The sequence below is a fragment of the Trichinella spiralis genome (assembly GCF_000181795.1).
Source record: "Trichinella spiralis strain ISS 195 chromosome Unknown Scfld5, whole genome shotgun sequence".
Classification (NCBI taxonomy): domain Eukaryota; kingdom Metazoa; phylum Nematoda; class Enoplea; order Trichinellida; family Trichinellidae; genus Trichinella; species Trichinella spiralis.
In genome coordinates this window covers 2,098,976-2,125,469 of record NW_003526944.1, presented here as the reverse complement: position 1 = coordinate 2,125,469, position 26,494 = coordinate 2,098,976, and the positions used below count along the sequence as shown (strand labels likewise).

General features: G+C 33.6%; 9 protein-coding genes across 9 annotated transcripts; 7 read left to right on the top strand and 2 right to left on the bottom strand.

The window, feature by feature from the left end:
* Nucleotides 1-461: 461 nt before the first annotated feature.
* Tsp_04136a (hypothetical protein) lies at nucleotides 462-1,057 on the bottom strand (the record flags this gene model as incomplete). The annotated part of the gene is given in 4 exon segments (XM_003374902.1): nucleotides 462-520; nucleotides 537-543; nucleotides 777-887; nucleotides 940-1,057. Coding segments are annotated over 4 exon segments (295 nt in total), but the record flags the coding sequence as incomplete, so codon positions are not given.
* A 200-nt stretch (nucleotides 1,058-1,257) lies between these two features.
* On the top strand, nucleotides 1,258-3,256 carry Tsp_04135 (Swi5 family protein). The gene is made up of 8 exons (XM_003374901.1): nucleotides 1,258-1,370; nucleotides 1,440-1,498; nucleotides 1,550-1,691; nucleotides 1,880-1,975; nucleotides 2,326-2,383; nucleotides 2,532-2,632; nucleotides 2,961-3,055; nucleotides 3,192-3,256. Exons 1-8 carry the CDS (start codon nucleotides 1,258-1,260, stop codon nucleotides 3,254-3,256), a joined length of 729 nt encoding a protein of 242 aa, XP_003374949.1.
* Nucleotides 3,257-3,264: 8 nt separating this feature from the next.
* Tsp_04134 (trafficking protein particle complex subunit 4) lies at nucleotides 3,265-5,690 on the top strand. The gene is made up of 3 exons (XM_003374900.1): nucleotides 3,265-3,882; nucleotides 4,062-4,145; nucleotides 4,818-5,690. The coding sequence occupies exons 1-3, from the start codon at nucleotides 3,265-3,267 to the stop codon at nucleotides 5,688-5,690; spliced, it is 1,575 nt and encodes a 524-aa protein (XP_003374948.1).
* An 896-nt stretch (nucleotides 5,691-6,586) lies between these two features.
* Nucleotides 6,587-8,967, top strand: Tsp_04133 (hypothetical protein). The gene is made up of 7 exons (XM_003374899.1): nucleotides 6,587-6,719; nucleotides 7,496-7,739; nucleotides 7,794-8,003; nucleotides 8,104-8,182; nucleotides 8,244-8,390; nucleotides 8,441-8,572; nucleotides 8,830-8,967. The coding sequence occupies exons 1-7, from the start codon at nucleotides 6,587-6,589 to the stop codon at nucleotides 8,965-8,967; spliced, it is 1,083 nt and encodes a 360-aa protein (XP_003374947.1).
* A 674-nt stretch (nucleotides 8,968-9,641) lies between these two features.
* Tsp_04132 (dynactin subunit 4) lies at nucleotides 9,642-13,453 on the top strand. The gene is made up of 17 exons (XM_003374898.1): nucleotides 9,642-9,714; nucleotides 9,839-9,940; nucleotides 10,114-10,145; nucleotides 10,649-10,795; nucleotides 10,850-10,920; nucleotides 10,969-11,089; nucleotides 11,112-11,264; nucleotides 11,320-11,427; nucleotides 11,487-11,643; nucleotides 11,754-11,863; nucleotides 11,925-12,032; nucleotides 12,154-12,246; nucleotides 12,314-12,408; nucleotides 12,489-12,567; nucleotides 12,618-12,719; nucleotides 13,184-13,192; nucleotides 13,448-13,453. Exons 1-17 carry the CDS (start codon nucleotides 9,642-9,644, stop codon nucleotides 13,451-13,453), a joined length of 1,566 nt encoding a protein of 521 aa, XP_003374946.1.
* Nucleotides 13,454-13,854: 401 nt separating this feature from the next.
* Tsp_04131 (putative bromodomain protein) lies at nucleotides 13,855-19,570 on the top strand. The gene is made up of 15 exons (XM_003374897.1): nucleotides 13,855-14,148; nucleotides 15,170-15,523; nucleotides 15,576-15,818; nucleotides 15,877-16,122; nucleotides 16,154-16,434; nucleotides 16,592-16,711; nucleotides 16,775-16,916; nucleotides 17,261-17,578; nucleotides 17,650-17,827; nucleotides 17,894-18,478; nucleotides 18,714-18,770; nucleotides 18,847-18,947; nucleotides 19,030-19,166; nucleotides 19,241-19,375; nucleotides 19,513-19,570. Exons 1-15 carry the CDS (start codon nucleotides 13,855-13,857, stop codon nucleotides 19,568-19,570), a joined length of 3,249 nt encoding a protein of 1,082 aa, XP_003374945.1.
* A 595-nt stretch (nucleotides 19,571-20,165) lies between these two features.
* On the bottom strand, nucleotides 20,166-21,539 carry Tsp_04130 (f-actin-capping protein subunit alpha). The gene is made up of 5 exons (XM_003374896.1): nucleotides 21,482-21,539; nucleotides 21,295-21,434; nucleotides 21,068-21,255; nucleotides 20,745-20,898; nucleotides 20,166-20,375 (listed from the first exon to the last, which is right to left on the bottom strand). The coding sequence occupies exons 1-5, from the start codon at nucleotides 21,537-21,539 to the stop codon at nucleotides 20,166-20,168; spliced, it is 750 nt and encodes a 249-aa protein (XP_003374944.1).
* A 1,851-nt stretch (nucleotides 21,540-23,390) lies between these two features.
* On the top strand, nucleotides 23,391-23,975 carry Tsp_04129 (hypothetical protein). The gene is given in 3 exon segments (XM_003374895.1): nucleotides 23,391-23,608; nucleotides 23,696-23,801; nucleotides 23,817-23,975. The coding sequence occupies 3 exon segments, from the start codon at nucleotides 23,391-23,393 to the stop codon at nucleotides 23,973-23,975; spliced, it is 483 nt and encodes a 160-aa protein (XP_003374943.1).
* Nucleotides 23,976-25,954: 1,979 nt separating this feature from the next.
* On the top strand, nucleotides 25,955-26,289 carry Tsp_04128 (hypothetical protein). The gene is made up of 2 exons (XM_003374894.1): nucleotides 25,955-26,032; nucleotides 26,059-26,289. The coding sequence occupies exons 1-2, from the start codon at nucleotides 25,955-25,957 to the stop codon at nucleotides 26,287-26,289; spliced, it is 309 nt and encodes a 102-aa protein (XP_003374942.1).
* The last annotated feature ends 205 nt before the right edge of the window (nucleotides 26,290-26,494 follow it).

Sequence of the window (26,494 nt, the reverse complement as noted above, 5' to 3'; positions counted from 1 at the left end):
TCAGTCAAAATTTAACTATCTGGCAGAAAACGACATACAAAAACATTGATTAAGTCAAAACACGCCTCCGCTTCTTTGGATTTGAGATTTCAAAATTCAAAAATGCCCTACATAAATCGAAGTTGATTTCTTATACAAAAAGACACTTTCAAGTGAATAATTTGCAAATGAAAGCTTGTTTAGCTACGGAAAAATGATTTGCAATAGACGCAGATTTCCTTAATGGACAAAAAACTATGCGCGCAGCGTTAAAAGTAGTTTATGTGAGATGGAAATTACTGTAAAAATGAATTCTTATCTCATCTCGACATAACATAAAAACAAAAAGTACAGTTTTACAGCGAAAAATATCTTTCGTACATCTTACTTATTACAATCTTAGGTAACTTAATAATTAAACAATGGAATTATGTTCTTAACACTGCCTCAGAAAATAAGCACACAGAAGAAATCGCATTTACCTTTTGCCTTCTCTTGTTCTGCTTCGTGCGGTCCGCGATTTGGTTCGTGTCGCCCGCGTCTTCACTTTTTTTCACTTTATAGCTGTAAAAATGATATTTAGTTAAAAATGTTCTCACATCATCACGTAGTAAAAGTAGCAAGAAACTGAAAACTGTATTTAGAAGTATAATAATCAACTGCTTTTTAGCCATTAGATAATTATTTACAAAATGAGTATAAAATTGTTTTGAAAAAAAGTAACACAAGGTAAACAAAGGAGGAATTACTTTACAGCAATTGAAAATAGATTTCAGCAACTATTTAGCGTCATGAACTGAGACAACATTTTCCAACGCTACCACTTGCCACGTAAGTCAAACGAACGAGTGCACCCTTACTGACGATAAGGCACCTTTTATGGCGATCGCTATTTGCATAGCGCAGCGCTGGAAACCGGTTTTTGTGCAATGAAACTTCTTACTGAAGATAAACTCTAACGCGATATAATATGAGCAGGAGACATGCACTGTTGAATTCTAACAATGAGGACTATTTGCAAATTCGGAAATGACATTAGAATTTCAATGAAAATATAAACTGTCTGCCAGGACGGCATAACAAAAAATTACTTAGACAAAACACACCTCCGCCTGTCTGAAAATTTTAAAATTCGAATAAGAACGTAGATAAAGTGAATTAAATTTCTCAAAAAGAAGACTTTCAAGTAAAAGCTTGTATTGCTGCTGAAAAGATGGTTAAAAGATGTGTTTAATGCACAGGCAATAGGCGAGCAGTATTACAAGTGCTTTAAATGCCATGAGCAATGAAGAAAGGGCGCATACCTTTTACTACACCCGTTATGTTGCCGTAAAATTTCGGAAATTAAGGAGATTGTTCCACTGTGTTCTGATAGCAAGAAGAGATTCAATGTATATTCTGAACTTGTCTTTTTATCAATTACAGCGAAAGTGAAATAAATGCAAGTTACTTGTTCGGAGGTTACCGCAGCTTTTATGTAAATCTTGTATTCACGTTACTGGGAATGCGGATGAGGTAGGTAATTTGAAGAAATGAAAGAATAGAGAACAAAAAGCAAAGCCATTTTCAGTGTTATTCCATGATCATCATCGTAGGGAAGACAACATTGCACTCCATCCGCACACCGTAGGCCAGCAATCATCGACAGTGAAGCCACGTATGCGTACGCAGAGCAGTGGAATAAAAATTTGCATACCTTTTCTCGTGAACGAGTCTTACTGTAGCTGCTATTCAGCACGCTGATCAAGCAATAATTTTCAGGACTTTTAATCTAAATACACACCAATAGGACTATATGAGTTGCAAGTTTACAGTAATAATTTTACGTTCTTCTCGACTATGAAATACCATTGAATTGCTTAAAACATCAATTTAAACGAAGTTTTACACATATATTTAGAGATCAGGCTCGTGGTGAGCAACGACTGCAAAGTAAGCAAACGTCAACTTCTTTACCAAAATTTTCATGCAAATTTTTGACCGTGCCCTTGATACTGTTATATTTGAATGTTGATATAATGGCAATTTATTTTTATGAAAAGTGTGCATTGATGAACAACTATATGTTTATATGCGTTGCTTTTTGTTTAAAAAATAGTATATAGATTTATGTTTGTTTTGATGTTTATGTTCCAAATGAAACTAAAAATGTCGCTGATAGCTGTTTGCTATAATATTATGAATATTCGATAATGATAAGAAAAGCAAAAATTTAATATACAGATAAATAGTGACTGTTGATTTTTTTTATAATTTTTGCACTTTAATTTTTATAAAGTGTCACTGAAAAACAAATTAAATGCGCGACAGTTCGTATTCAATAATACTTTATTATCTTTAATTTAGAATTCTGCTTACTGTCGCCCAATTTCAATTTTCTTTTGAATCAAATTTTGTCGTTGAAGTTTAGTATAATTTGAAAACGCTTTTGTTTTTAAAAGGAGAAAGTTGAATGAATCGATCTTCTGCATGTTCTACTCCTTTTAAACTACCGGTACGAATGATGATTTTTGCTGGTGATTATTTTCTGTGTAATCTTTGAGATTATGTAGATTAAAAAACTTTCTTCGGAGGAGACAGCTCCACAGTCATTGAGCGAGTTGTTAGAGACAGAAAAAGCCCTAGATACAGAAATTGAACTTTTGGAAAGTCGGTATGCTATTTTAATTTTTGCTTTGTACATATTGTTTTATTTTTGTTCTTTTTCAACTGCTGAATTTAGAAAATGTCATTTGCTCCTAAGCTCTGTATCATTCACTTTGAATAAATAAACATTTCTTCAGTTCATGTTGAGCAATGATAAATTTTCAGTTAGTGGCAATTATATTTGTAAAGTATTTTTCACTGATGCATTTTGCTCATTTTATTTTTAAATATTCGATTAACTTAATGTAAAATTGTGCTAATAATTGAATTCGATTTTAGATTTTAATTTGTTTCTGCATTGATATGTGTATTATTTGAGAGAATCTTATTTTTAGTGGCTATCGTGTAGAAGATTTGGATATATACATTGACAAGTTACATGTTTACAATGATCTTAAAGATTTGTGCCAAATGCTACTCGGTCAATTGGGTATGTTCTACTTATTGTAATATTTCTTTATTGGTTTTAAATAATTGTTTGTATTCACTTTTATATACTTATTTTGCTTGAAAATGTTTGTTTATTTCTTTTGGACATTTGTTTTTATTTTTAAAGTTGTTTTTAGCTGTTCTTCAAGAAGTGACCACTCGAGATTTATATAAAAGTTTTGAGTTGGAAGTGGATGACTAATAAGAGAAATGGCAATATTTTATATTTTTATCATTAATCGGGCTGGTAGCTTGATTTTTGACTGTGACTATTGTCCTCGAGGAGTGGACATTGAGATTTCCTTCAATTATCCAATTGATATCAAGTTGCAACTGATAGACAGTCGTCCTACCGTTGCTTTTGGCGAACGTAATGGCGTAAATGTTGGCTACATTGTGACAGAAGTGAACGGGCGACCAGTCGGCTCAGGAGGCCGTGTCGAGTCAGCTCCTGGCACGTTTTTTAACTTATTCGATTATCTCTCAGATCCTAACAATTTTCCTCTTATGATGAAATTTTCCAAACCTGGTCTGACTGCTAACGAGAAAATAATTTTGTCAAGTATGTTTCATTCCTTTCATGCTATTGGTGCGCAGCTGAGCCCTTGTCTTGGGTCAGGTGGAATTTGTCAGCTAATAACTGATACATTTCGGCTTCAGTGTTTTCAGTCTCATACAGGTTTGAAATTTTTGGCAATTTGTGATCTTTGTACAGGTGATTTGGAACCTCTGCTGCATCGACTTTACGAACTGTACAGCGATTATGCGCTGAAGAATCCATTTTATTCCCTTGATATGCCAATTAGATGTGAACTTTTCGACCAAGCTGTAAGACAAACCGTTGAACGTTTTGATTAGTGAATATAAAATGCTTATTTATTAAACATTAAAGCAAAATCAGTGCGGTTAGTTTTAAAAGGAAATATGTTGAACCATTGATTTATTTAAAAAGTATTAGCCGTTTATTAATTGATTTAAGATTTATTCCATTCTAAGTCTGCATGCAGAGCATTGCCAACTTTTCATATTTGACAAGACTGTCTTCGCAATGTGGATATTTAGTTTTGAATGATGATGGTGCCATTTTAGCAGTAAGTTGTTATTTTTCTTAATTTAAAATTTTATTTTGGTAATATGGTTTGTCATTTTAAAGTCTTTTGGCGATTTGTTGTACGATGAAGTGACAGCAAATACGATTTACAAAATGATGATAACACCTCAGTCTGGTACTCTTTTTCGAAAACTACCCTGGAAAATGTCGAGTAAGTTCAAAACTAAAAGGCGTTTAGAATTTTCATTTTTTGTTTGGTTGACTTTTTCAGTTTATTTTGAAAATTATTATTACTCAGTGGTGATATCGTCTAGAAAAATTTTCATTGTAAAATTTCGCACTGAGCCGACTGCCATGAGTGATGAATCGATTGACTCTTGATTGATTCTAGTTTATATTAAAATATTTTTTCACCTACAGCTTTCATTTTAATGACTTCTCAAATCCGTGCCTTCGGAGTTCTGCGCTTTTATGCGGTTTTGCACATTTTATTGCTCATTCTACATTTCCATTTGCTTTCAGTTTATTTTGCATTTTAGGTATTTATGTGTTATCTTGTAAAATTTTTATTCACTTTTTACTGGATGTGATGAATTCAGTGAGACAAACAGGGGAACGGCGAAATTTTCGACTGTTTTATTGTTGGCTCATTTTGCTTATTTTATATTTGCTTAGCGACATTGTTACTGTTTTCTATTGTAATGTATCGCAGAGTATTTTTTCTGATTCTTGCTTATTGGAAAAAGAGTCATCGATGAATTTCACGAATAATATGAAAAACATCATTTTGCCTGAACCTTGCCAAGCCAGTATGCATGAATTCGTGGTTTTTGTTCCGGTGCGTGTTTGGGACGTCGACGTTCGTGACGCCATAAGACGTACCTGGATGCAGAATCTCAACAAAGATATTCGTTTTAAAATGTTTTTTGTTCTCGCCTTGCCTGTTATAGATTCAATTCATGCAGAAGCAAAATTGCACAATGATGTGCTCTTGATCGACGTGGTGGACAGTTATTTCAACATATCCCACAAAGTGCATCAAGCTTTACAATGGATTGATAAAAACTGTCCAAAAGTTAAATATGTAATACGTGTAGATCCGGATGTGGTGCTATTTAAGGATCGCTTGATGGTTTATTTGGAAGAACGCTGGAGCCCATTGATACGTACTGTAGTCGGTTACTGTCGTCGTTTGAACTGCGTAGTACGGATGTCAACGTCGAAATGGTGTATGCCTCGCCATTACTTTTCGCCAAACATATATCCGCCTTTCTGCGCCGGATATACGTATATTTTGACTGCTGATTTGCTCAAGCCCATTCTCAGTCATTGGCCTTCTAGCTATTTTCACTTAGACGATGTTCTAGTGACCGGCTTACTAGCCAGCAAGGTTACAAACATGCGCATGATCAGTGAAGAATTTTTATTCGACAGTGAAAAGCCGTTCGATGACTTCCCTTGTCACAGACGAGGTCCCATCGTTGCCGCATCTTATCCAGATGTAGAACAGCTTATTTTCAGATGGTTTGCCTATCAAAATCGTTGTGCTCATAAACCAAACACTTTCTCTTTATCAATATTTTGAATGAATGAAAATAAAAAAACAAAATCGCTTGCTTTACTTACAGTATGAAATGCCTTTCAAGTTATGTTGTTTCTGGCGAGCATTCTCTTGCTAATTTAATATGAAAACGTTATTTGCGCTTCAAAATATAACCTTAAAGAAATATATCTTTTATCCCATTCGAGATACATGTGTTCATATATTGCAATCATTAAGTAGGACTCATTTTAATATTCAATTTTCATCTAATTAAAATTCGTTGATTCTTCATTCTTCCATTTCTAAAAAACAAAAATAAGTAAATTTTTGTAAAATAATATAACGGCACTATTTTTAAACAACATCTCACTGTTTTATTGAACATGTTTCCAAACCAGGCTTTGAATCGATCAATATGGTTAGTAGTACTGGTAGTTTCTTGGAAGCTGGCTTTGAAAAACTGAGACGAGATTTCATCGTCAACTTCTAAAGCATCTGAAATTCGCTGCAAGCTAGCCATCTGCAAATAAAGACATGCAGATGAGACCACTGTCTGTACAGCTGCGACGCAGAGAAAAGGCATTTTCAGGGGTTTAATTTTCGACCACAGGTATGCATTCCATCGTCGAAATTGACGAATATGAGGAATTTCATATGCTTTTGTACTTTCGACTAAATAAGCGCAGTGAATCGGCGAGGATAAAATTGGTATTAACACACCGCACGTAAGATTCACAGCTACTTGTCTAATTTCAAAGCATACTGGACAAGGACTGTAGAGTGATGTATCACCAGCCAGTATCGTGTCATTAATAGGTTTCCAAATGAGCGTGAAATATGCTGCTGCATTTAAACTAGCGGATAGAAGATAACTGGACATTGTGCTTCGAATCAAGCCAACAGAGCCAAGAAAGAACTGTTGTCGGATAATCCTTGAAATGTACAAACCTGAGAGGCCAGACATCAAGTTTACAAGTGCAGAAGTTAATAATAGTGCTCGGCGATCAAAATCGATTGGCCAATACCACACAATATTGAATAATACATTTTGCCGCTCCTGTGGCGTCACAAGTTTAATCAGTGTTTTAAAGGACGATTTACTGTTTTCAGGTGAATTATTTTGCTCAGAATCAGCGGACTTTTTAACACTGCTATGCCATATACTAGGAACGTCCATTCCTAGAAAAAATAATCTAAAATCGATCAGAGAGTGTATGTATGTTTATAATGTCATGTAAAAGAAACCGAAAGTTGTTTTAAAGCATTAAATTACATTTTACGTATACTTTAAAGAGAAGAAAACAAAAATCTTGGCAAATTTGTTTAAGAGATGAAAAATATTTAAATACTTTTATTCTAATTATAACTTATCAAATCAAAAACAGTACGAAGAAGTCGTCGTTACATTAACTATGTAGTATTTGCCTGTTACCTAGTTCATTAAAATTACAAACATAAAAAGTAAAATGCATTAGAGAATCTGCATAGAATAAAATTATCTATTACAGTAATCAGTAAGAAGGAATAATTTTTAATATGGTTTAGAATGGTGCAAAATCTGATGGTAAAAGTACTAAATGCGAAAAAGTAAATTCTATTTTTTTGCACTTATTGGTACGAAATCATTAAATTCAATTTTTGAAATGAAACTGTATTCTGTTACAGTCATTAATTTAAACCTTCATTTCTACAGTACGCCAATTAAACTTCTTTGAAAACTTTGCTCAGTAGTTCTTTGCAGAAGTTTTTATTTCAATGATGTTTTTCTATCTAAATATTCAATTTCAATACTTTTGCATATTTCATGAACAAAGATCAAAAATTAATATCTTTATGTAACTGTTTAGTGGTGAGAAAGATATATCCAATGAATCAAAATCAGTCGGGCACTGTTAGTGTTCCTATTGAACTAGCTGAAGTTACTGTGATGCAAGGTTTGCGAGCAGTTCGCGATTTGAGGCAATCAATGAGCAGATTGTTTGATACGTTGAAAGATATTCGTGAAACTCCTGTTACGGATGAAAAAGCGGAAGAATCTGATCTTTGGTTAAATTTTAAATCTACTCTGCAGAAAATTATGGATAACTTCGAGTATTTGATTGAAAGTAAATTGTACTTTTTTTACTTTTCAAATTAATTTTACAGAATTCTCGAAAAATGTGCCGTTTCCTTGTCCAAACAGCCGGTGCAGTTTCTACACCCTAATTTAAACCAGCAAATTAGAAGTTATTGCACTGATGAAGCACAAATTTATCCTGATATTGTATATGTTTATGAATGGGTGAAACGTATTCGAGAAAGTGCTCAATGGTTGTATAATTTTGTGAGTCAAATGTCTCGGAGAAGTCAATCAAGGTGTCTACGAAAGGTATTTCTGCCTGTATTTCTTCAAGTGAATCTTACGTGGGTATTTATTTAAATATTTTATTAATATGTTATAATAAGATATTTTCAGATTTTTAAGCCATTTATTTCCGATGATTCAACGTCAGTTTCCAGGCGTTCACATTTTTAGCCTTCCACTTGGACGAAGTGTATTTATGCTTTTGGTAAACGTTTAATTTTCCAGTGTCTTTTTTAACTTTTGCTTTCTAGGTAAGTTTCAATGTACAGACTTCAGCTGTAGATGCTTTACGTGGACCCTGTACTATTTTTAAAGTGGCTATTTTGCTGAGGGGGTTGCAGATCGAATGGGCAAATGTTAAAGGCCCAGAAGAACTTAATCAGAACTGTTTGGAAAAAGTGTTTATTTATTTGACTTTATGTATTTTTTATTAATGTTCTTTTTGTAGGGAGACATATACAAACCTTCACAGTACATCGTATTTCAAAAAATGACTGAAAATGTAAAATGCATGATAGCACAGTTTAATTCATCCTATTCAAACTTGCAACTTCCACAAACTTTAATTCGTCAGTTTTTTGTAAGTTTTTTGAAGCATTATTACTAATACTTATTTTTTAGTTTATAATTGCATGTTGTTTTACAATTGAAGTATAAATAGAAACTGCTATTGTATAAAATAATTTAACTTTTATTTGAAATGAAGAAAATTGTGTAATGTTTTTTTTAATATGAAGTAAGATAATTTTAGATATGATAATGCAATTAAGATTTTCTCGATTTCAACATAATGACTAGTGCAATTGTTGAATCGTTTCACGAATTGATTTTTTTTAGAATTGGCTGCATTACTATCGAAATATTTACTCTGAACCATGCATATACTGTAAGAAGATTTTGAAAGACAATCTTCCATCATGCATTCGCGAATTTCGTGACACCAAAATTATTGCATTTCATGAAAGCTGTCGCTGAGATTTTTTGGTAAAGCAAAGTTAGTGAATAAGAAAGAAAAAGTAATCGAGATATTAGCACTTTTCATAAGGTGCTATTTTGTAGATATGTTTGAAAGTCGGTTTTACATACGAAGTATATTGAAAAGTTGTACTACAGCTGCTGATCACATTTATTTATTTTCCATAAATATTTCTTTCTTCAAATTATATGTATTTTGTGTTCACCATAAATATGTCATTTTGAAATAAACTGTTTAATTTTGTTATATTTATTTATATATTTATTCGTGATATTTGTCTGTTCTCATTAGTGTTATCCTAGCATTATTAAAACACTAAAGAAAAATTTCACTCAACTTGCGCAGAATCCATTCAAGAATGTTACTGAAAAGCAGACAGAAAGAAATCTGAAGCGTATTACAAAGAAAGATTGCAGCTGGATAAATAGGAAAGTAAGTCAAGCGTTGGTTTATTCAATTATGTCCAAATGCCATGTAAAAGTGAAGCAAATTATTGAAAAATCAGTGAATCAACAGTACAAGCTACATATGCGATGACGTGATTTATTTTTTTCTTTTCTGTTAAAAGTGGCATTGAAGTCGATATAAAATCATTAAATGCCATAAAGCGCGCTATGTATATAGTAAACAGAAAGTCATTATAATAAGAATTATAAAAGCATTAATTTCTTTAATGAAAGTAAGCAGTTCACTTCCAAACAAATATAAAATATTCTTCTGCGATGTAGAACATGCAATTTACAGAAGTATATTTAAAATAACTATGCATTGCCATTTACCACTGTATTTTTCGTTGGAAGCCTTCGAAAATTCGCGCATTATTATCATAATTTATACTTTTCTTGAGGATTTCTTTGATAATATTTAAAGCCCACGCTGCTTTTCATCCGACATTGCCGTCGCTTTTACTGAAAACTGACTCGCCCGCCGAAGGATTCGAACTCTGCGCACAATTTGAACTATTCAAATTTGGTGAAAATTTCTCTGTCATTTTATTTTAAGTAATACTTTGGCGAAACAATCTCTGTTGAAATTACATTGCTAAGCAAATAAGATATGTTTTTCCAAATTCTAAAAAACGATCTCATTATTATTAAGATTCAGAAACTTTTCAGAACCATTTCATTTTTATTCGTAATTTTAAGAAACTGTAGCTGTTAGCAAAATAAAATGGACAGTATGTATCTCTTTGATTAAAATTGTTCTACTTTCGAAATTTTTATGCAAAGTAATACACAATAAAACCTGAAAATAACGTTTGTAATACTGTATGAAAAGCATCAGCAACTGTCATAGGTAATGTTATAAAATCTGGTGATATTTGTAATAAGCATGATTTTGAACTTATAAATTACAAAAAAAAGCTTCATTTATTATGTCAAATAATTTATCATTTTATGAAAACTGTTGTTTTACTTCATAATAACTTTGTTATAATTTCTAAAGTATATAATTTAAATTAACTAAAGTAACTAATAAAAAGTAGCATTTAATTTCAGTAATTAGAATTGTAAATTCTATTTTGGTTTGCAATTATTGTTATTAATTAAAAGAGAATTGTGATTATTTTCACTTTGTTACTATGTTAGTAGTTGATTTCAGATAAATGATAACAGTTTGAATAATTTAATCTTGTAGATGCTGTTAATGCATTTTAATAAGATAAATTCTTATTTGCAGTTTTCTCATATAGCGGTAATGAGCACGCTTTATGATATTCAGAGAACATTGTATTTTTGTTCATGTCAACGCTGGCTTCCGTTGTGTGAACTTTATTTTTGCAAACACTGCATCTGCTTTCGATGTTACAACTGTGCAAAGCCAGAGGTTTTGGAATCATCTATTCTTTATCATTGAAATTTTCAATTTAATAACTTTAAGGTGGACAGTATTTTTTGTGCCCAGTGCATGGAAAACCGATCAATTGCAGAAGCTAGAGCGACAAAAAATAGGTTTGCTTTATTTATATTTGTAAATTTGTTTGGTCATCAATATTTCAGGTGCGAAGTTTGCTGTGATTGTCCAGTGTGCGGTGCGAAGCTTGAGATTCGTGTAAAATGCGGAAATGCAAATTCCGGCGATTTGGAAGTAGAAATTTGTGGTTGGATTTGTTTAAATTCTGTTAATTAACTTTCTGCTTCAGAAATCGAATGAAAATGAAAGTGAAAAGAATAATAACAAGCAGTTTCGACTTCAGTGTTTCACATGTATGTGGTCATCGTTAGAAGCTGGAATTCCTGATGACAAATCCATCATAGAAAAATGCAACCAGCCCGAACCACCTTATGCCAAAGAAGTAGTTGTGTTTTATTTTATATTTTAAAATTTCCTACTACGCTTGGATATTTTAGTTGAAATGTATTATGGAACGATTCCGACAGATGGCGAGAATGGAAAAATTACAGATTGAGAGAAAGAAATTCATGCCGAAACGTTTATCATTATTTCAATTTCATCCAGTAAAAAAGTTTGCCATTGAAATTTGAAAAATGTTATTTTTTACAAAATTTTAAAATAGGATAAGTTTCCGATGCACGATTTTTTGACAAAGCAGCAAATGTCCACAAGTTTGGAATCTTTTTCACCTCTTTATGAATCAAGTGAAGATGTCGAACCGTTGGATAGTTCTGTATTTGTCAATTCATTATTTATCTCAGATGGTAATCTTTGGCTTCGTAATTTCAACACGAAATTTAGAATATTTATTATTAGTTGCTCCAAATAATATTTCGATTAATTGTAACAAATAAATTACATGTTGACTTTGTTTATTCTTTTTCTTCAGTTACATCAATGGAACAGCGATTAAGACAGCCGCTTCTTCAGCCTCGTTATGTGAAGGATTTGCTGCCAGTGAAAAAGCAGTTGCTTGTTAAACAGTCGCTGCGTTGCCCGGTAACGAGAATGTTTTTTTTGTAAAAGTATTTTTTTAATTGAATACTGTAAAGTGTTTTAGCAATGCGATCATAACATTTCAAAAGGAGAATATGTGCCAGAATCAATAAAGTTCAAGATAAATTATTCAGCTCCTTTAATCGTTCCAGAACTACGACTCGCTGAGCAGGTTGATTTCAAACTTAACGAAGTATTGAATTTGTTTTACTTTTGCCAATTTATTTACAAGTTATGTATTGTTGTTAGCAGTGTATACAGTATGCTAAAATTGAAATTTTGCTTTTTTAAAGGAGACAAAAGTTATAATAACCATCACTAATGGCTCATTGATGGATGTAGCATTATTTTTGTTACCTGATGCGAGTGAAAATGAAAATATAAAAGTGTTTTTTATTTATGATTAAAAGAATTTTTTTGGTACGTGTACGAATACTTTTGATATTGAATTAGGTTTCTCTTCCTATTGGGGAAATCAGAGTTCCCAAGTTTGTTTATTCGACTCAATTTTCGGAAGAAAGTCAAGAGTCACCTAAAGATGAAGCAGAGTAAGTCACTTAACATTGGATTTTACTACTACTATTATTATTATTATTATTATGACTGTGCAATTATTTGTATTTTTAAGAGGAGTTGTGAAACGATGTGGGAACAAGGTTTTCATAGAGATAATGGTGACAGTGCAGAAAAACATCACACCGGTTACGGTAAAATTTCAGAAATGTATTATATATGTTTTTTAATGAAAATTATTTAGTTATCGTTGATTTTGAAACACCACCATGTGGGAAACGTGCGATTAACAGAAGGTGAGGCTGAGTGGCTTGAGCATAGGGTTCGGATGAAGCTTTCCGACGATGTAAAATTGTCATGAACCGCTAGGTTCATGTATTCACTATTATTGATGGTTCATTGTTTGCATTTCAGCTTCATACTAAGTTAAATTCAAAATTATGTAAATGATCAGAAGCAAACTTTTTTCTTTTTGTTAAATTAGTTGTTGCCAGTGTTCCTTCTGTACTTGTATTAAACATGTCATAGTTGCATTTATTATTTGCTTTTAATAAGCTTCCTTATCATATAGTTGAAACAGAAGAATTGAATTCAAAATATGGTAAAAATTTCAAGCAACAAGAATCTACCTAATCATTAGTTTTGGAACTCATTTTTATGTACTGTAATGATGTGTCAATGCCCCAAGCAGTGTGATGTGAAAAATGGGAAAATATTACAAATTTGCTTGAAAAACTAATTTTAAAAGTATTTTTTTAAAACAAAAAAGGTATTACAAATTATGTAACAAATTAAAATTTGTTTATTTAGGACACTACAGTATGATTGCAGTTAAGATTTAATTTTTTATTATCATTCATTTTTTAATTAAAATAATCTGAAAAATGAAAAAAATAATCTAAGCATGCAATAAAATATTTTTTTAATGTTATATGAGCATAATTTTTGAAATTTATTTTTTTTTGCAATCGATAACATTAATTTTCTAGTAAATTTACTTTTAGGTAATTTAATATATTTTAAAACATTAATATTTCAAAAAAATTATTTTTTTATTAATTGGATAAATTTTAGAAGTGATATTTCAGTTCTGTTTTCAACAAAAAGGAATTTTAATATCTATGTAAATTTGGAACGAATTGCTTTTTCTCATTTGCTTTTTGAAAAACAAATTAGAATAAGAAGTTGAAATGTGTATTTTAAAAGTATTTTACAAACAGTTTGGAAATGAAGTATTTATATTATTTCAAATTTTGAATAATTTCGCACTGTATAAAATTAAGACTTGTAAGTATTTTAAAATTTACTGTACGTATAACTCCTAGAAAGATTGGCGTTGGATTGTTTTCAGTTGTTCATTTTCTGTAAAACTTATTTCCAGGACACGGTTTTATGAGAATTTTAATCCATATGAGGAATACATTTCAATAATTTTAAGTAGCACTATCTTGATACTCGAGTTGAAGATTTTTTACTGAGTGATGAAGCTTGATCACGTTACGGCATATCGACTTTTATCTGACTTGAAAGGAAAGGGTCCTCCATTTGTATGCCCAATAGATAACTGTGGTAGCTCCTACAAAAGCTTCTCTGGTATTCGATATCACTTTAAGCATGCAATTCATGAAACATTGAATAAAAAGAAAACTCCGCTGGTCTGCAAAAATCCCAAAGAAGATGTTATTGAACATCAGCATGATTTGCATTCAATTTATGAAGTGGACATTAGTGGCATTGATGGAAAATTTAAGTTTCAATTGGCGTCAGCAGTTGAAGTAAGCATTTTTTGCAGTTTAGCACTTTATATATTTTCTAAGCTCTGAAACTTATCTTTATTTTTAAGTTTCAAAAATGCATCAGTCTTTTCTCAATTGTATTTTCAGATGCTAAAAATTGTTTTGTCGTTATTCATTTTTACTTTCAATTGTTTTGTTTTGCTGTTCCGGTCTTGATCTTCTTTTAGTTTGATCTGTACCTTGTATATACATATAAATTTAGTTACTTATTTCAACACTGTTAATTGTGTTTTTGTGGTCACTAAAGTGGTTATTATATTTTATTGCTAACGAAGATTTTTCAAACACGAATTACACAATTTTAATTTATTTTTAGCTGTCTTTGTCTACATTTTGTTGTAAATAGCATTTGTTCCTGGTGCAAATTCAAACGAATTTTGTTTTCAGTTTTGTTCATCTTAACGTTCATGCTTTGAATTTTAATATATTAAATTAAGTCCGAATGTTTTTCATTATTTCAGTGGTATTATAAAATTAAAAAATTTTGATGATTCGTATGATTGTTATTATATTTGAGTTTCTAATGCCGTTAGTTATTTATGCTCGTGTAATTGTTGCCAGCGTTTGTCAAAAATGAGCATTTAATGAAATTTATGCATTTTAATAAATATTTTTTGTTGTAATTTAATACAACGCTTCTTGAATTTAACACCCAAACAGCTTTTTTGCTTTTACAAATTGATTGCAAAGCATGTTTTTAAGCTGGTTTTCTTTGTTAACTTCAAAAGGGTCAAGAATTCGTTGACTGTAATGGATTAAGGTTGTCAGGTGTTTTGGTTATTTTTTGAATGTAAATTTTGAAGTTAATTTTTTAAGTGCATATATTGTATGAGAATTTCAAATGCGAATGAAGAATTTTATAATTGTTTTTATTTTATTTTTAAGTTATAAAACTTTTATATTTTCAATTTTATTAATTATGCTTACGCCTTAAATGAAATAACCGTCAGCTTTGCAAATTTACTGTTCTTTGATTTGATTTTTTTTTCTTTTCTTTTAGAAAAGAATCTCTTTTGACTCTCGAAGTACACCCAATAGTGGTAGAAACCATACGCCTTTGAAACGGAAAGATTTGTTGTTCACTCCAAAATTCGAAAGAGCTCCTAAAAGTAAACTTGGTAATGCTGTTGGATTATTATCGTCGTTTATTGTTATTTGCGTAAATATTTTAAATAGTTTGTTTAATGATGGATTATTTTTAGAACACTTACCCCACGCTGAATGCCGTCCGTGTGAAGAAGCTCCGCCCAAGCGTTCTAGGCGTAATTTTATTTTGTCAAAAACATACATCAAGTGTAGGGATGTTTCTTATAAAGACCTCATTAAAGATGTTACGTACGATTTGGATGAAGAAGTGAGTAAAGTGAATTTTGATTTGTACAAGAAAATGTGAAGAATACTTTTAGGATAATTTATGGTTGAAACTTATTAATGACAAGAGAAAATCTATCAACCTTGCTCCGATTAATAAAAAACTGATGGAATTTGTAATGGATCGTTTGGAAAAGGTTTCCTATTTTGAAGTGCCTAGCATTGGTCAGGGTCCTCCTGTGGATGAGGATGCGGTTTGTTGTGTTTGCAATGATGGAGATTGTGAAAATACGAATGTTATTCTTTTTTGTGATATGTGCAATATGCCTGTTCATCAAGTTTGTTATTTATTTTAATAATAATATGTTGGTTGCTGATTTTTAATTTTTATTTCAGGAATGCTATGGTGTTCCGTATATTCCCGAAGGTCAATGGCTTTGTAGGCGTTGTCAGCTTTCACCGGCTAGGAGTGTCGATTGTTGTTTGTGTCCAAACCGTGCTGGCGCGGTGAAGCAGACAAACGACGGTCGGTGGGCTCACGTTGCTTGCGCAATGTGGATTCCTGAAGTTCAGTTTGCTAATTTGGTTTTCTTGGAACCTATCGAGGTTGATGTGATCTTGTTGTTATTCGATTATGCTCTAGTCAATTTAATTTATAATATATATTTTTCAGTGTCTAAATGAAATCCCCGCAGCACGTTGGAAGCTTGTTTGTTACATTTGCAAACGTCGCAACGTCGGAGCTTGCATCCAGTGTCAAGTGCCGACTTGTTATACTGCTTTTCATGTCACATGCGGACTTGGTGCTAATCTGTACATGAAAGTTGAGCCAGTCGTTGATCCATCTGTATCTGCTGAAGAGCAAGTTGTTCGAAAAATTTCCTATTGCGGTGTTCACACGCCGAACGAAGTTTCCAATGTCAGCAAAGTAGTGGAACCTGTGGTTGTTAATGAGTACGAAACTTATATATATATAATACTACATTTATGATCTGAAGTTTCTTTTATGTAAATATGAATGGACAATAGCGAGTAGAGTTTATATTTTTCCAATGATTTACATTTGATTGGTTGCTCATGGGACAAGGATGATTGTTTTTTTTTCTTTCAGAGAAGCGATAGATGTTTTAAAAGAATCGTCAAAGGTTGTTGCTCGTCAGGCTAGAAAAGTGCTGGCAGAAAAGAGAAGTGCTTCTTACGTTGGTCTGCTACCTGTCATTCCAACGATCAGGTACGACGACGATTGGGATATAATTCTTCAAATTATATATTCTTCTTTTTTTTTCAATTACAGACTTATTCAAATTGCAAATTCTGTACGTATGTCTGCAGATGATATATTTTTTCAACGACTGGTAAACTTTTGGATGTGTAAGCGATATTCTCGTTTGGGCGTACCTCTTCTGCGTGGTGTTCAAGAGAGCTTTTCAACTTTGGTATTTTTTTATTTATCATGTGGAAATTTCACGTTGCAAATTTCACCTTCTCCTCACAGGCTATATACAAGAAAGATGCGGAGTCAGAAAATACCGAAACACGGAAAATAGATCGTCCGACAATGCTAAGGGAATTGAGGAACGTTTGCAGTGTTCTTGGCGATTTCAAGAAACGGGAAATTTTGAAGAAAAGAATGGTAATTTGTGGGGAAAAGTTTATTTTTGTTGCTTGGAGATTTTTTTTTTACAATTTTCCAACCCAATCTGACATTTGAAATTTCATTAACAGTATTTTGTCTATTCAAGATGAATTCATTCATACATGCTTCTTTTTTTGTTTGTAGTTATTGTTTGAAATGGAAAGAATGCACAGTGTTTGTTTTCCAATAAAGCTGTTGTTACTTGACCTCGTTAACAGACTTCTTGCCTTTGATGTCGAAGAAGTGTTTGCGCAACCAGTGAGCGAGGAAATTGTACCCGGATATAGATCCATAATTTCCAATCCGATGGATTTGGGCACAATGCGCAAAAAGGTACTTCAATTTGAATACATGAATGTGAATGAATTTATGGCCGATTTCAACTTGATGATTGCCAACTGTTTGAAATTTAACCGACAAAATCGTTTTTACCTGAGAATTGGACGTCGGATGGATGCTTTTGTAAGTAGTAGCCTGAAAATTAAATTATGTTAATTATTATTATTTGCAACTGAAAAAGTTCTATCGTTTAGGGGAAGAAAGAAATTGCACGAGCATTGGAAGAGGAGAAATGTTTGAGAAAAATTGCCAGCCAGTGTTCAGAGAAGGACGCGTTCATTAATGACATCAAACGGGAGTTGGGCATATGCATATTAAGGAAGCGAAGAAGCGAAAACGATGCTAACAACGACCATTCCATTGCTAATGCAGGTTTGTTGTGTTTCGATTGATTTTTTTACAGTGTTATATTATTGCTTATTAATGTTTATTTTGCAGAAATAACTGGTAACAATAATAGCGTTTGTGATGATCAGTTGTCAGAGGTGACGTTTTCGACCAAGTTGGAAGAAAATGCCGCGCATTTTGTTTCACTTGTCGACGAGACCATATGCGCAGATGGAGTGAATTTGGAGAATACTGCAGCAGATTCGACAGCGGACAACGACGTCAGCATGATCGACGCTTCCAAACATTCACCGCAGTTGTTGTTGTCAGCAAATGCGCTAGTGAATGGTCAGGATGCGTCATTGGATTTGTCAAGTGCTGTTGTTGACAGACAGCAGCAGCATACTGGGACCGGATACAGGCTAAACGACGACCACAGTAAGGCTAATGAAAACAATAGTGATAGCAGTGAGGTGAAATTCAGCGATCAAGAAGTGAAAAAGAGACCTGGTCGACCTAGAAAGCGCGAGGCCAGTAACCCTGTTTGGAGACCAACGCGTCAGAAATCTTTGCGTATTGCGTCGGCGTTGGAAGCATCGACTACTTTGAACGGGACTGATGAACCGTCGTCGACAGTTCAAACTTCGACACTTCTGAACTCTGTTCTGTTGGCTAATTCGGAAGCTGCGAATTATGGTTTGAAAGAAGAAGAAGAAGAAGAAGAGGACCATTCAATTATGCTTCCTTCTGAAATGGATGCTAACCAAATGTTGGCCCTCAATGTAGGTGATGTGAAAGGGGAAGTTTCGTCGAATCATGCAGAAGAAACTTCAGGTAAGCTTGAAATGTGAATTTTTCACAAATTAGTGAACTTCAATTGTTGACAAATCGAACGAGTTCACATTCAAGTTTTACAAATATGAAATTTCAGTTTTGAAAACGACCAATGATGATATTCCAACATCGATGGATTTGCAACATCCTAGTGGTAGGGGAATTTTTTCTCGCTTATCTTCATTTATCTTTACGATATTAATTTTTCTATTCATCACTTTCATTTGCAGATGAGCCTGTTTCCGATGAACCTATTGCAGATGAATTTGTCTTTGAAATGCTCGACTTGGTGTGGGCAAAACGTTCCACAATGCCCTGGTTTCCTGGCATGGTATGTAAACAGAGAACTTATTTTATAAGTATACTGATTCTCACGCAGGCAGTAGTTTTCATGTTTATTCATCATTGTACAGATTGTTGATCCAGATATGCCTCGCACTGGTTTCACGGGTAAACTTGCCGATATACCATCTCCGCCGGAAGATGTTCTTCAACTCAAACCCAACGATGGATCGTACCTCGTTATGCTCTTCAACTCAATGCACACATGGTAGGATCACTCAACTCTGCTGGTTCCAATTTTTTTGCTTATCATATGCATATGATGCATCTGTTAATTACCAGGAACTGGCTACCGAAGAGATGCCTGAAACCGTTAGGACTTGATATAAGTTTGGACAAAAAGAAAGTAGCTGAAGCGCGCAAAACTTTATATCGCCAATCAATTGCAGCTGCATACAAGGAAGCTATGAAGTACAGGTAGCGTTGTAGTTTCGAAGGATAGCTGTCTGCCGTGGAATGTGTTCACAAGTTGGCATGTAAATGCACGTCATTTGTTATTCGTTACAACTCTGCACCTGTTGTCTTTGTCACTAAGCAGAACCATCATCTTCCAGGTATCTCATACTTGGACAAATTGTCGCTGGTAACAAGCAATCCAAGTCAGCTTCATGAACGTGTGATTTGTAACGTCATTGGTTTTGTTGAATCGCTGTTGGTTTAAAAAAATAAACAACAACACTTCCATACTTTGATCAGTAAAATATTTTGCTCGTCTTAAAAAAAAACCCGGTTGGTCATTGTTGAAGATTTGCATTGTGGCCGAAGTTGGCAAGCTCTGTGATGATGATATTAACTGGAAAAAAAAGATTCACGTTGTGGTGAATGGAAAATATTTTACCGTTTATTTAGAACAAGCCCGCCCATATGAAGGGGTTAAGCGTAATGAATGAAATAGTAAAGTCAGTCAGTGTGTCCGGATGAGGCAGCGGTAACATCTTTAGTATGTGGTGGTAGTGAAACGGCTAAACAGAGTGAATTGGTTTGTCAATAGTAGAAAAGACAAGAATACACAGAATGTGGAAACGGAAAATGGAAACAAGTTATACAGAACAGTAGTCACAATAAAAAATCTGGAAAAAAGACGGAACTAACCGAATAAACGAACGGTAAGCTTGTTTGAACAACGGATATTGTCCTTTAAAGTTATTTAACAAGTTGTAATAAATAGGTTTTCCATTTCAACGTGTAGACAAGCAAGAGGTGTCAATCAGGGTGTCTGAGGTTTCAGTTCTGTCGCTACTCTATAGCTGACCATTTTAGACCAGTCAATTTTGCTTCTGGTGACTGGCAACTGTCGCCGCAAACCTTTGAAATTGAATTCACTCATCAGACGGCGTGACTGGTCGACGTTTCGCTGAAAATTTTCCTCCTCTTCTTGGACTATTTTCACTACATCGTTGGCGAACGTTGCCTCGTTCTAAATGGAAGATACATACACATATGTATATAGACATATTTTTGTCACTTCCAGAGTATAAATTATGAAAAAAAAAATTATGAAATTAGAGACGATATATTGAAAGAACGGATTTTCAATCTACTACTACTACTACTACTTACTCCACGCTTCTCTGAATGTAAGAAAAAATTATGGCCAATTGATTTTTAAATGTTCAAATATGAAAACTTGACTCATTTCTTTGTTAAGTCGAGTAAATGTTGAGAAAATGTTACTCTTTCATAAAATTATTTTACAGACGATTCATAATTAAAAAACTGTTTAGCGAATAGTTTATTTTTTGAATTTTGATGATGTTTCAAACGTTTTAAGCAGCTCATTTTTTACCGTAAATGGTATTGTACGATTAACATCCTTCTTGCTGAACAATTGTACATTGCCATCTTCATAATAGTGAACTTTTAGCTGAATCCATCCATCAATTTGCAGTTCATCTTCCTTTGGAAATTGCACTGCAAACTGAGACTGCCAATGACCATTCCTTGAACGGTAACAATAAATTTATATTACTTATATAAAAACGTACGAAAATATTTTACAAAAAGTTATTAGGTTGATTTTGTTGGTTGACAATGCAAATTAATAGCTTTTTCTCGTCACATTCAGGCTCTGCGTAGCTATAAACAGATCCATTGCCGTGCATGAAATACTTTGATATGTATGCGTCGACTGATTCTTGCAACGAGAGACGTCTGGATTCAAGTTCTTCTACATCCGCATTTGGACACGATGCCCGGTCGAAAGCTTCGAGCTTGACGTGATCAAATTCAAAAGATTGTTTACTCCGCGGATCGTAAATTCGACCATTGTTCAACACGTTGAACGGCGTAATAATCACCTGAAAAGCAAGATGCAACCTGAAATGAAATAAAGCTACCAGCAGAAGAAAAAAAAAGACAACTGGTTTCTCAATTCCTTCAACCAAAACTGGAACAAAGTTTCTTTTGTTGTGCTCCGCAAACATGGATGCAGAAAGCACTGTAAATGATTCATCATCTTCCAAGAACTGCCGAAGATCTACAAATGTTAAGATAAAGGCGAAAGTGAGCAAATTTTCCAAATACCATTGTAAACTTCTTGAATTTCACCAGGAGGCGCATTTGAAACAAGCTCATTGGCCATTTCAATCTGTTAGACAAAAAAACGTCCTTTTTAAATCGATCTAGAAATTGATTAAATCACTTCTTACTCGACGCTTGTCGTTCACAGACAAAGTGGTAACTTCGGATGGCATGTTTCACGTTAAAGCCACAGTAAAAACTGCTTTCCTTTTCAATGGTGTGACTCAAACACGGAATGCCCAGTCACCAGATGATGGAGAAGAATAGTCAATAGACGAAAATGTTCGAAAAATTCAGCTTTAAAAATCCACTACAGTTCTGGTCGACCTGTGAAAACCTTCAATGACAATGCAATGAAATTTATACAAAAAATTACATGAAAATTATGCAAAGTACAATGTACATTACAAAATTACTGAAGTTTTCAATGACAGTAGAGAGTAAAAAAAACTTTACTAATCTACAGTATAAAATTTTTTACAGTACGAAAAATGCAAGTTCCCATACTGAAGTAATTAAAGTTTACTGGAGTTATTTTGAAATTTATACGCGAATGTATTCGTAAATTATTAAAATTTATTACTGTGGATTGTGTGTAAAATGGGGTTTGTGACAGTTTTATTTGTAATAAATTTCGAAGAAATATGAATTTCAAACTCTTCTTGCTGATCATTAAGTAAATATTTATTTTGTATTTCTGCAAAATGTTATTTTTTAAGTTTATAACGAGATACAAAAATGAAGTCCCATAATGAATGATAAATTGCAGCAGAAAACGATATAGCTCTCATGAGCTTTGTGTTTTGAATTTGAACGATTACCGACTCACTATATAAATGTTTCAAAAGCATTAATCAGATCAAATTGAAATAAATCAATAAATCATGACGATCATTGTTGGTAATTGTTTTTTGTGCAACTTTAATAGGTTTGTAGCTACGATAAACTGCTCTTTCGAGCAGTTCAAACAAATACTTGATTACGGTATGCATGGAATTTGCTGTGAATCATAATGAAACAGTATTGAATGATCAACGTCATCCGAACTTTAAATAAACAGATCAAATTGCAAATCAACGCACCAAATCACTGATTCCGGCACATAGTAAGTTTGTGTCTCGCTTTGGAGCATTTTGAAAATTTACACTTGAAATGATGTTATATTATACTTGCAACATCTTCATTTATATTGTTGAGAATAATCGCATTGTTAATATTCATTTAGTTCAGGTTAAATGCTTTTCAACAAGAAAAAATGCAAGTTTTTTGATGATATGATGCTAAATTTTATCGAAATTTAAGCCTTTGAAAACTTCGTTGCAAATTCGTTGATCTGAAAGACAACAGCAAGTGGGTTGGAGAAAAATTTTTATGATTGTCATATTTCTGCGTTTGTCTGCGTTTCAGTTGGCGTCTATTGAAATGTTTCAGTTAATTTGAACATCATATCAGTGAGCACGATGACAGATGAAAAAGAAATTTAAAACTTAATGCTGATAAGAATAATAATAATAATTGGACTTTGATATTCAGAATCGTTAACGTGGAAAGTTATATTGTCGAGACTTTACGACGCTAACAAGCGTGCTTGTCGTTCTTGAACAATGGAAAGCAAAACGGTCAGTGTGCAGCTGACCCTTGGCGCTATTTGTTAACTTTTGCAGTGGTTGTTTGTACACTTTGGCGAACTGTCAATTCAGGTCGAGGTTAGTGTGCTTAGACAAACGCCCGGCGACAGATGTCCACAACTGCAAACAGTGGAGCATTGTACAACAAAACGTTTTGTTCAGCAACAGATATGAATTTATTTGAAATATTTTTCAAAATATACTCATCAGCAGAAATGAGCGAAGAAAAGCACACGAATAAAAATGGATGAGATTCATTAAACGACCCGAGAGAAAATGAAACAATGAACTTGCATGTCTTTACCCTGTACAGTACCAAAAGTCAACAGTATTCCAAAAATGTTAACGCAAGCCGGTTGTCCGTAATGTTGAAGTGTTCTCTGGGCGCGTTATCATTTTTTCACTGGAAAGTCAATTTGAAAATATTTACGCATTTAATGTTGCCAATCTTTGGCCCTGCCAGTCTTGATATGGCAGGATTGATTGTTTTCGGCCCAAAACTGTAAACCATTGAAGCGATTTCAATTTTTCCAGCTTGCTCTCTCTCTCTCCTTCTGTCTGTCTGTTGCAAGTGGGTTAATAAAGTAAGCCGACGCGTTAAATTGGAAAACGTTGTGCTTTGCTCAAAGCAACGAAAGCTCTGTGTCTGTGTGTCCGTTGTTGGCGAAAATTGCCAATTACTACTCACTGTAGCTGTTTATTGTTTTCAGGTTGCGTATCAGTCGGGCGCGAACAGTTTCGCTGGTGCTGAAACAAAAAAACTTTACGCTTGGCATGTGATCTGTTGGGAATCGCATCAATGCCAGTGCTTGGACAAAATTCCTTTTTCCGGTCCAGCTCCACCGCCGGACCTTTGCCTGCCAGCATGAAGTGAGTAGAGCAATGATAAGCGTCGGCATGCATTTTTTTCTGTTGTTTTTTGCTTCTTTTTATTTTTGCATTGCTATTTTTCCCCCTCTATTCAATTCCATTTTCCCCCATACGCACTCGGTGCACTCGTTTTTAACATGCTTGAATTGGAAATGTTCTTACTTTGCTTTCTGGCAAGGTGGGTTTTCTAGGTCGATGCTATCGTTGGGACGACGGCGTTCCCGTTTTTGTTCCTTCACATTCCGACTAGATTAACCATCTCAAACTGGTTGCAACTTATTGTCATTTTGTGTACAGGCTGCCGAATTTTGCCTGAATTAAGACAAATTACATCGTTTCCCATTTGCTGCATCTTCGTTTTGCCATTAAGCAGAAAATTTCTCATTGCACCCCTATTACCGTTTGTTCATGTCTTTTTTTTCGCCCAAAATGCAACTCAGGTCAATTTCGTGTTTTTTTTTCAAATCATCGTACAGTATGCTTTGAAAAAAAACTTGAATATCAGTTTTTGATTCCGTTGCCGATTGCGAACGCCCGTTCTCGTTGTTCGAACGTTTTTCAATAGTTGCATTCCGAGCATTGTTTTTCAATTTTACGGCGTTGCCACATTTTACCACTATTCCCATTACAACAAATAACCAAATTTTGTTGCATTGGTTGAAAAGGCGAAAAAAAACAAACAAACGCTGAATGCTCTTTTTTTTCTGTATTTTAATTTTTGGGAAAAGGTTTTGCATTGCTAGTTTTGACTGCTTTGTATGAAAATTTATAATTTTTTGTTTAATACAATGCACTGAAAGGAATTTCATCAAAGAGAGTAAACGTAATGACGCGCGTGCGCGTTCAGTTAGTTTGTAAAAGTGATTATTATTGATAGCAGAAAAGTGTCAGTGTGAAGTAACGTTCGTCAAAGTTTGTTGTTGTTCGTTTCAGCGGTAACGTGAGAAGATTGAACGGCAATTTTGGAGGTTCGATGCCAAGTTTCGTCGACGGCCAAAATTTCGACGTCGACATGAGAAAAGGTAAGCGAAAATTATTTAATTAATTAATTATTTATTTATTTATTTATCTATTTACATATTGTATACGTTGTGCAGTGAGAGAAATTTGAAAAATTTTTTTTTACAATTGACCATTTCGATTTTTGCGCGCGCATGTTGTTGTACAAACGCGCGCCAGTCATTTATTTGATTTCTCAATTTGTTGTTTATTTTTCACTGATGCGCAGGAACTGGAAATTTCAATTTAAATGCCTGAAAGTTTTAGTCAATTCCAGCTAGTCAGCTGCTTGTTCTCCGTTGCGGCCGGTTATCTCTTTTGTTTCTTCTAGTTTGTACTGTAGGCATTTTTTTATTATAATAATCATTTTGAATTAATTTTTAATCATTACAGGGTGGTGGTATTCTTTTATGATAGTTAGACAGAAAAAAAAACTAACCGCTTGTATTTTGGTAATTACTTTTTTGAAAAATTTATTCGTTCAGCTCTAGTCGTGGTGTGTGCATGTTTTTACAGTTCATTTCTTTATCAGGAGAATTTATGGAAAGATTTTATCTCATCTTTCCTTTTTTTGTGGGTTTCTTAATTGTTTTTTAAAAGATAATTTAAAACAAATAGAAAGTTTTAAATTTTTACATCATTGTTTGAACCACTTTATTAAAATTCAGTGTTTAATATTGTTGAGATTATAAATAATTGATGCACAATTGAACACGTTGAAACTGATTTTTAGAATTGAGAAAGCGGGCTATTTTTTTACTTTGGTTCATTTTTTAACGTTACCCCATCAGCTTTCGGTATTTTTTTCACTGATAGCTGAAATTATTTGGTTTTTGATTACTTTGTCATTTGAGTTGTTGGGTGGCACTGTCTGTTGCAAGAATAAACGAGAAACCCGAATTACTCATTGTAAACAGAAATTTGTTGTTGAACAGTTTCAATTTCACTATTTTTTCCGCGTAATTTGCCAGTATATAATATGCGAGCTGAAATGTTCACTGTTCAATCAATCAATCGATGGAATCGAAGCATTATTATTTATATTGTTGTTCACCAAGTTTTGCATTGTTCTTTTTTGTTTAGCGTACATGCAAGAAGACAGCCCCAGCTATTTTGTCGAACATCTGGCCACATTTGGCGTGGGACCGCAGTTTGGTATGCAGAATCAGTTGTCGATATTCTCAATTTCCGGTAAAATTGGTTAATTGTGTATACATGGACAGGCTTGCAATGGCCAAGCGATGGCATAAGAAAGTTGAAGCAAATGGAACGGTCGTCGGCAATCTGGGCACAACGAATGATTCTTCGTCTTAGACATACCGCCGTCGTGGTTGAAGATGAAAATGGAGTAAATTTCACTCCCTTTTTTGCATTTTTTTATAATTAAAATTTATTTGTTTATTTGCATAGGATGTAGTGGAACAGTTTCCGTTGAATTTGGTTTCTGAACCGACAGCTCACGTCTCTTCTGACCCGCGTGATTTGTACAACAATTTGCTTGTTTTCATTGTCAACGGCA

Coding starts and splice junctions, on each gene's coding strand:
- Tsp_04129 (XM_003374895.1), top strand. CDS start 23,391: ATGAACTTGCATGTCTTTACCCTGTACAGTACCAAAAGTCAACAGTAT. Junction 23,609..23,695: donor ATTGTTTTCGGCCCAAAACT/GTAAACCATTGA, acceptor TAATAAAGTAAG/CCGACGCGTTAAATTGGAAA.
- Tsp_04130 (XM_003374896.1), bottom strand. CDS start 21,539: ATGGCCAATGAGCTTGTTTCAAATGCGCCTCCTGGTGAAATTCAAGAA. Junction 21,435..21,481: donor AATTCAAGAAGTTTACAATG/GTATTTGGAAAA, acceptor TAACATTTGTAG/ATCTTCGGCAGTTCTTGGAA. Junction 21,256..21,294: donor TCTTTTTTTTTCTTCTGCTG/GTAGCTTTATTT, acceptor CTTGCTTTTCAG/GTGATTATTACGCCGTTCAA.
- Tsp_04135 (XM_003374901.1), top strand. CDS start 1,258: ATGAGCAATGAAGAAAGGGCGCATACCTTTTACTACACCCGTTATGTT. Junction 2,384..2,531: donor AATCAAATTTTGTCGTTGAA/GTTTAGTATAAT, acceptor GAGATTATGTAG/ATTAAAAAACTTTCTTCGGA. Junction 3,056..3,191: donor AATGCTACTCGGTCAATTGG/GTATGTTCTACT, acceptor AGTTGTTTTTAG/CTGTTCTTCAAGAAGTGACC.
- Tsp_04128 (XM_003374894.1), top strand. CDS start 25,955: ATGCGAGCTGAAATGTTCACTGTTCAATCAATCAATCGATGGAATCGA. Junction 26,033..26,058: donor TTTATATTGTTGTTCACCAA/GTTTTGCATTGT, acceptor TTTTTTGTTTAG/CGTACATGCAAGAAGACAGC.
- Tsp_04131 (XM_003374897.1), top strand. CDS start 13,855: ATGAAGCTTGATCACGTTACGGCATATCGACTTTTATCTGACTTGAAA. Junction 16,712..16,774: donor CCTGTCATTCCAACGATCAG/GTACGACGACGA, acceptor TTTCAATTACAG/ACTTATTCAAATTGCAAATT. Junction 18,948..19,029: donor TGCCCTGGTTTCCTGGCATG/GTATGTAAACAG, acceptor ATCATTGTACAG/ATTGTTGATCCAGATATGCC.
- Tsp_04134 (XM_003374900.1), top strand. CDS start 3,265: ATGGCAATATTTTATATTTTTATCATTAATCGGGCTGGTAGCTTGATT. Junction 3,883..4,061: donor GTGAACTTTTCGACCAAGCT/GTAAGACAAACC, acceptor GTCTGCATGCAG/AGCATTGCCAACTTTTCATA. Junction 4,146..4,817: donor ATGATGGTGCCATTTTAGCA/GTAAGTTGTTAT, acceptor AATGTATCGCAG/AGTATTTTTTCTGATTCTTG.
- Tsp_04132 (XM_003374898.1), top strand. CDS start 9,642: ATGAAAGTAAGCAGTTCACTTCCAAACAAATATAAAATATTCTTCTGC. Junction 10,921..10,968: donor GCTAGAGCGACAAAAAATAG/GTTTGCTTTATT, acceptor TCAATATTTCAG/GTGCGAAGTTTGCTGTGATT. Junction 12,568..12,617: donor AAAACATCACACCGGTTACG/GTAAAATTTCAG, acceptor AAAATTATTTAG/TTATCGTTGATTTTGAAACA.
- Tsp_04133 (XM_003374899.1), top strand. CDS start 6,587: ATGTACAAACCTGAGAGGCCAGACATCAAGTTTACAAGTGCAGAAGTT. Junction 8,391..8,440: donor ATCAGAACTGTTTGGAAAAA/GTGTTTATTTAT, acceptor TTCTTTTTGTAG/GGAGACATATACAAACCTTC. Junction 8,573..8,829: donor CTTTAATTCGTCAGTTTTTT/GTAAGTTTTTTG, acceptor GATTTTTTTTAG/AATTGGCTGCATTACTATCG.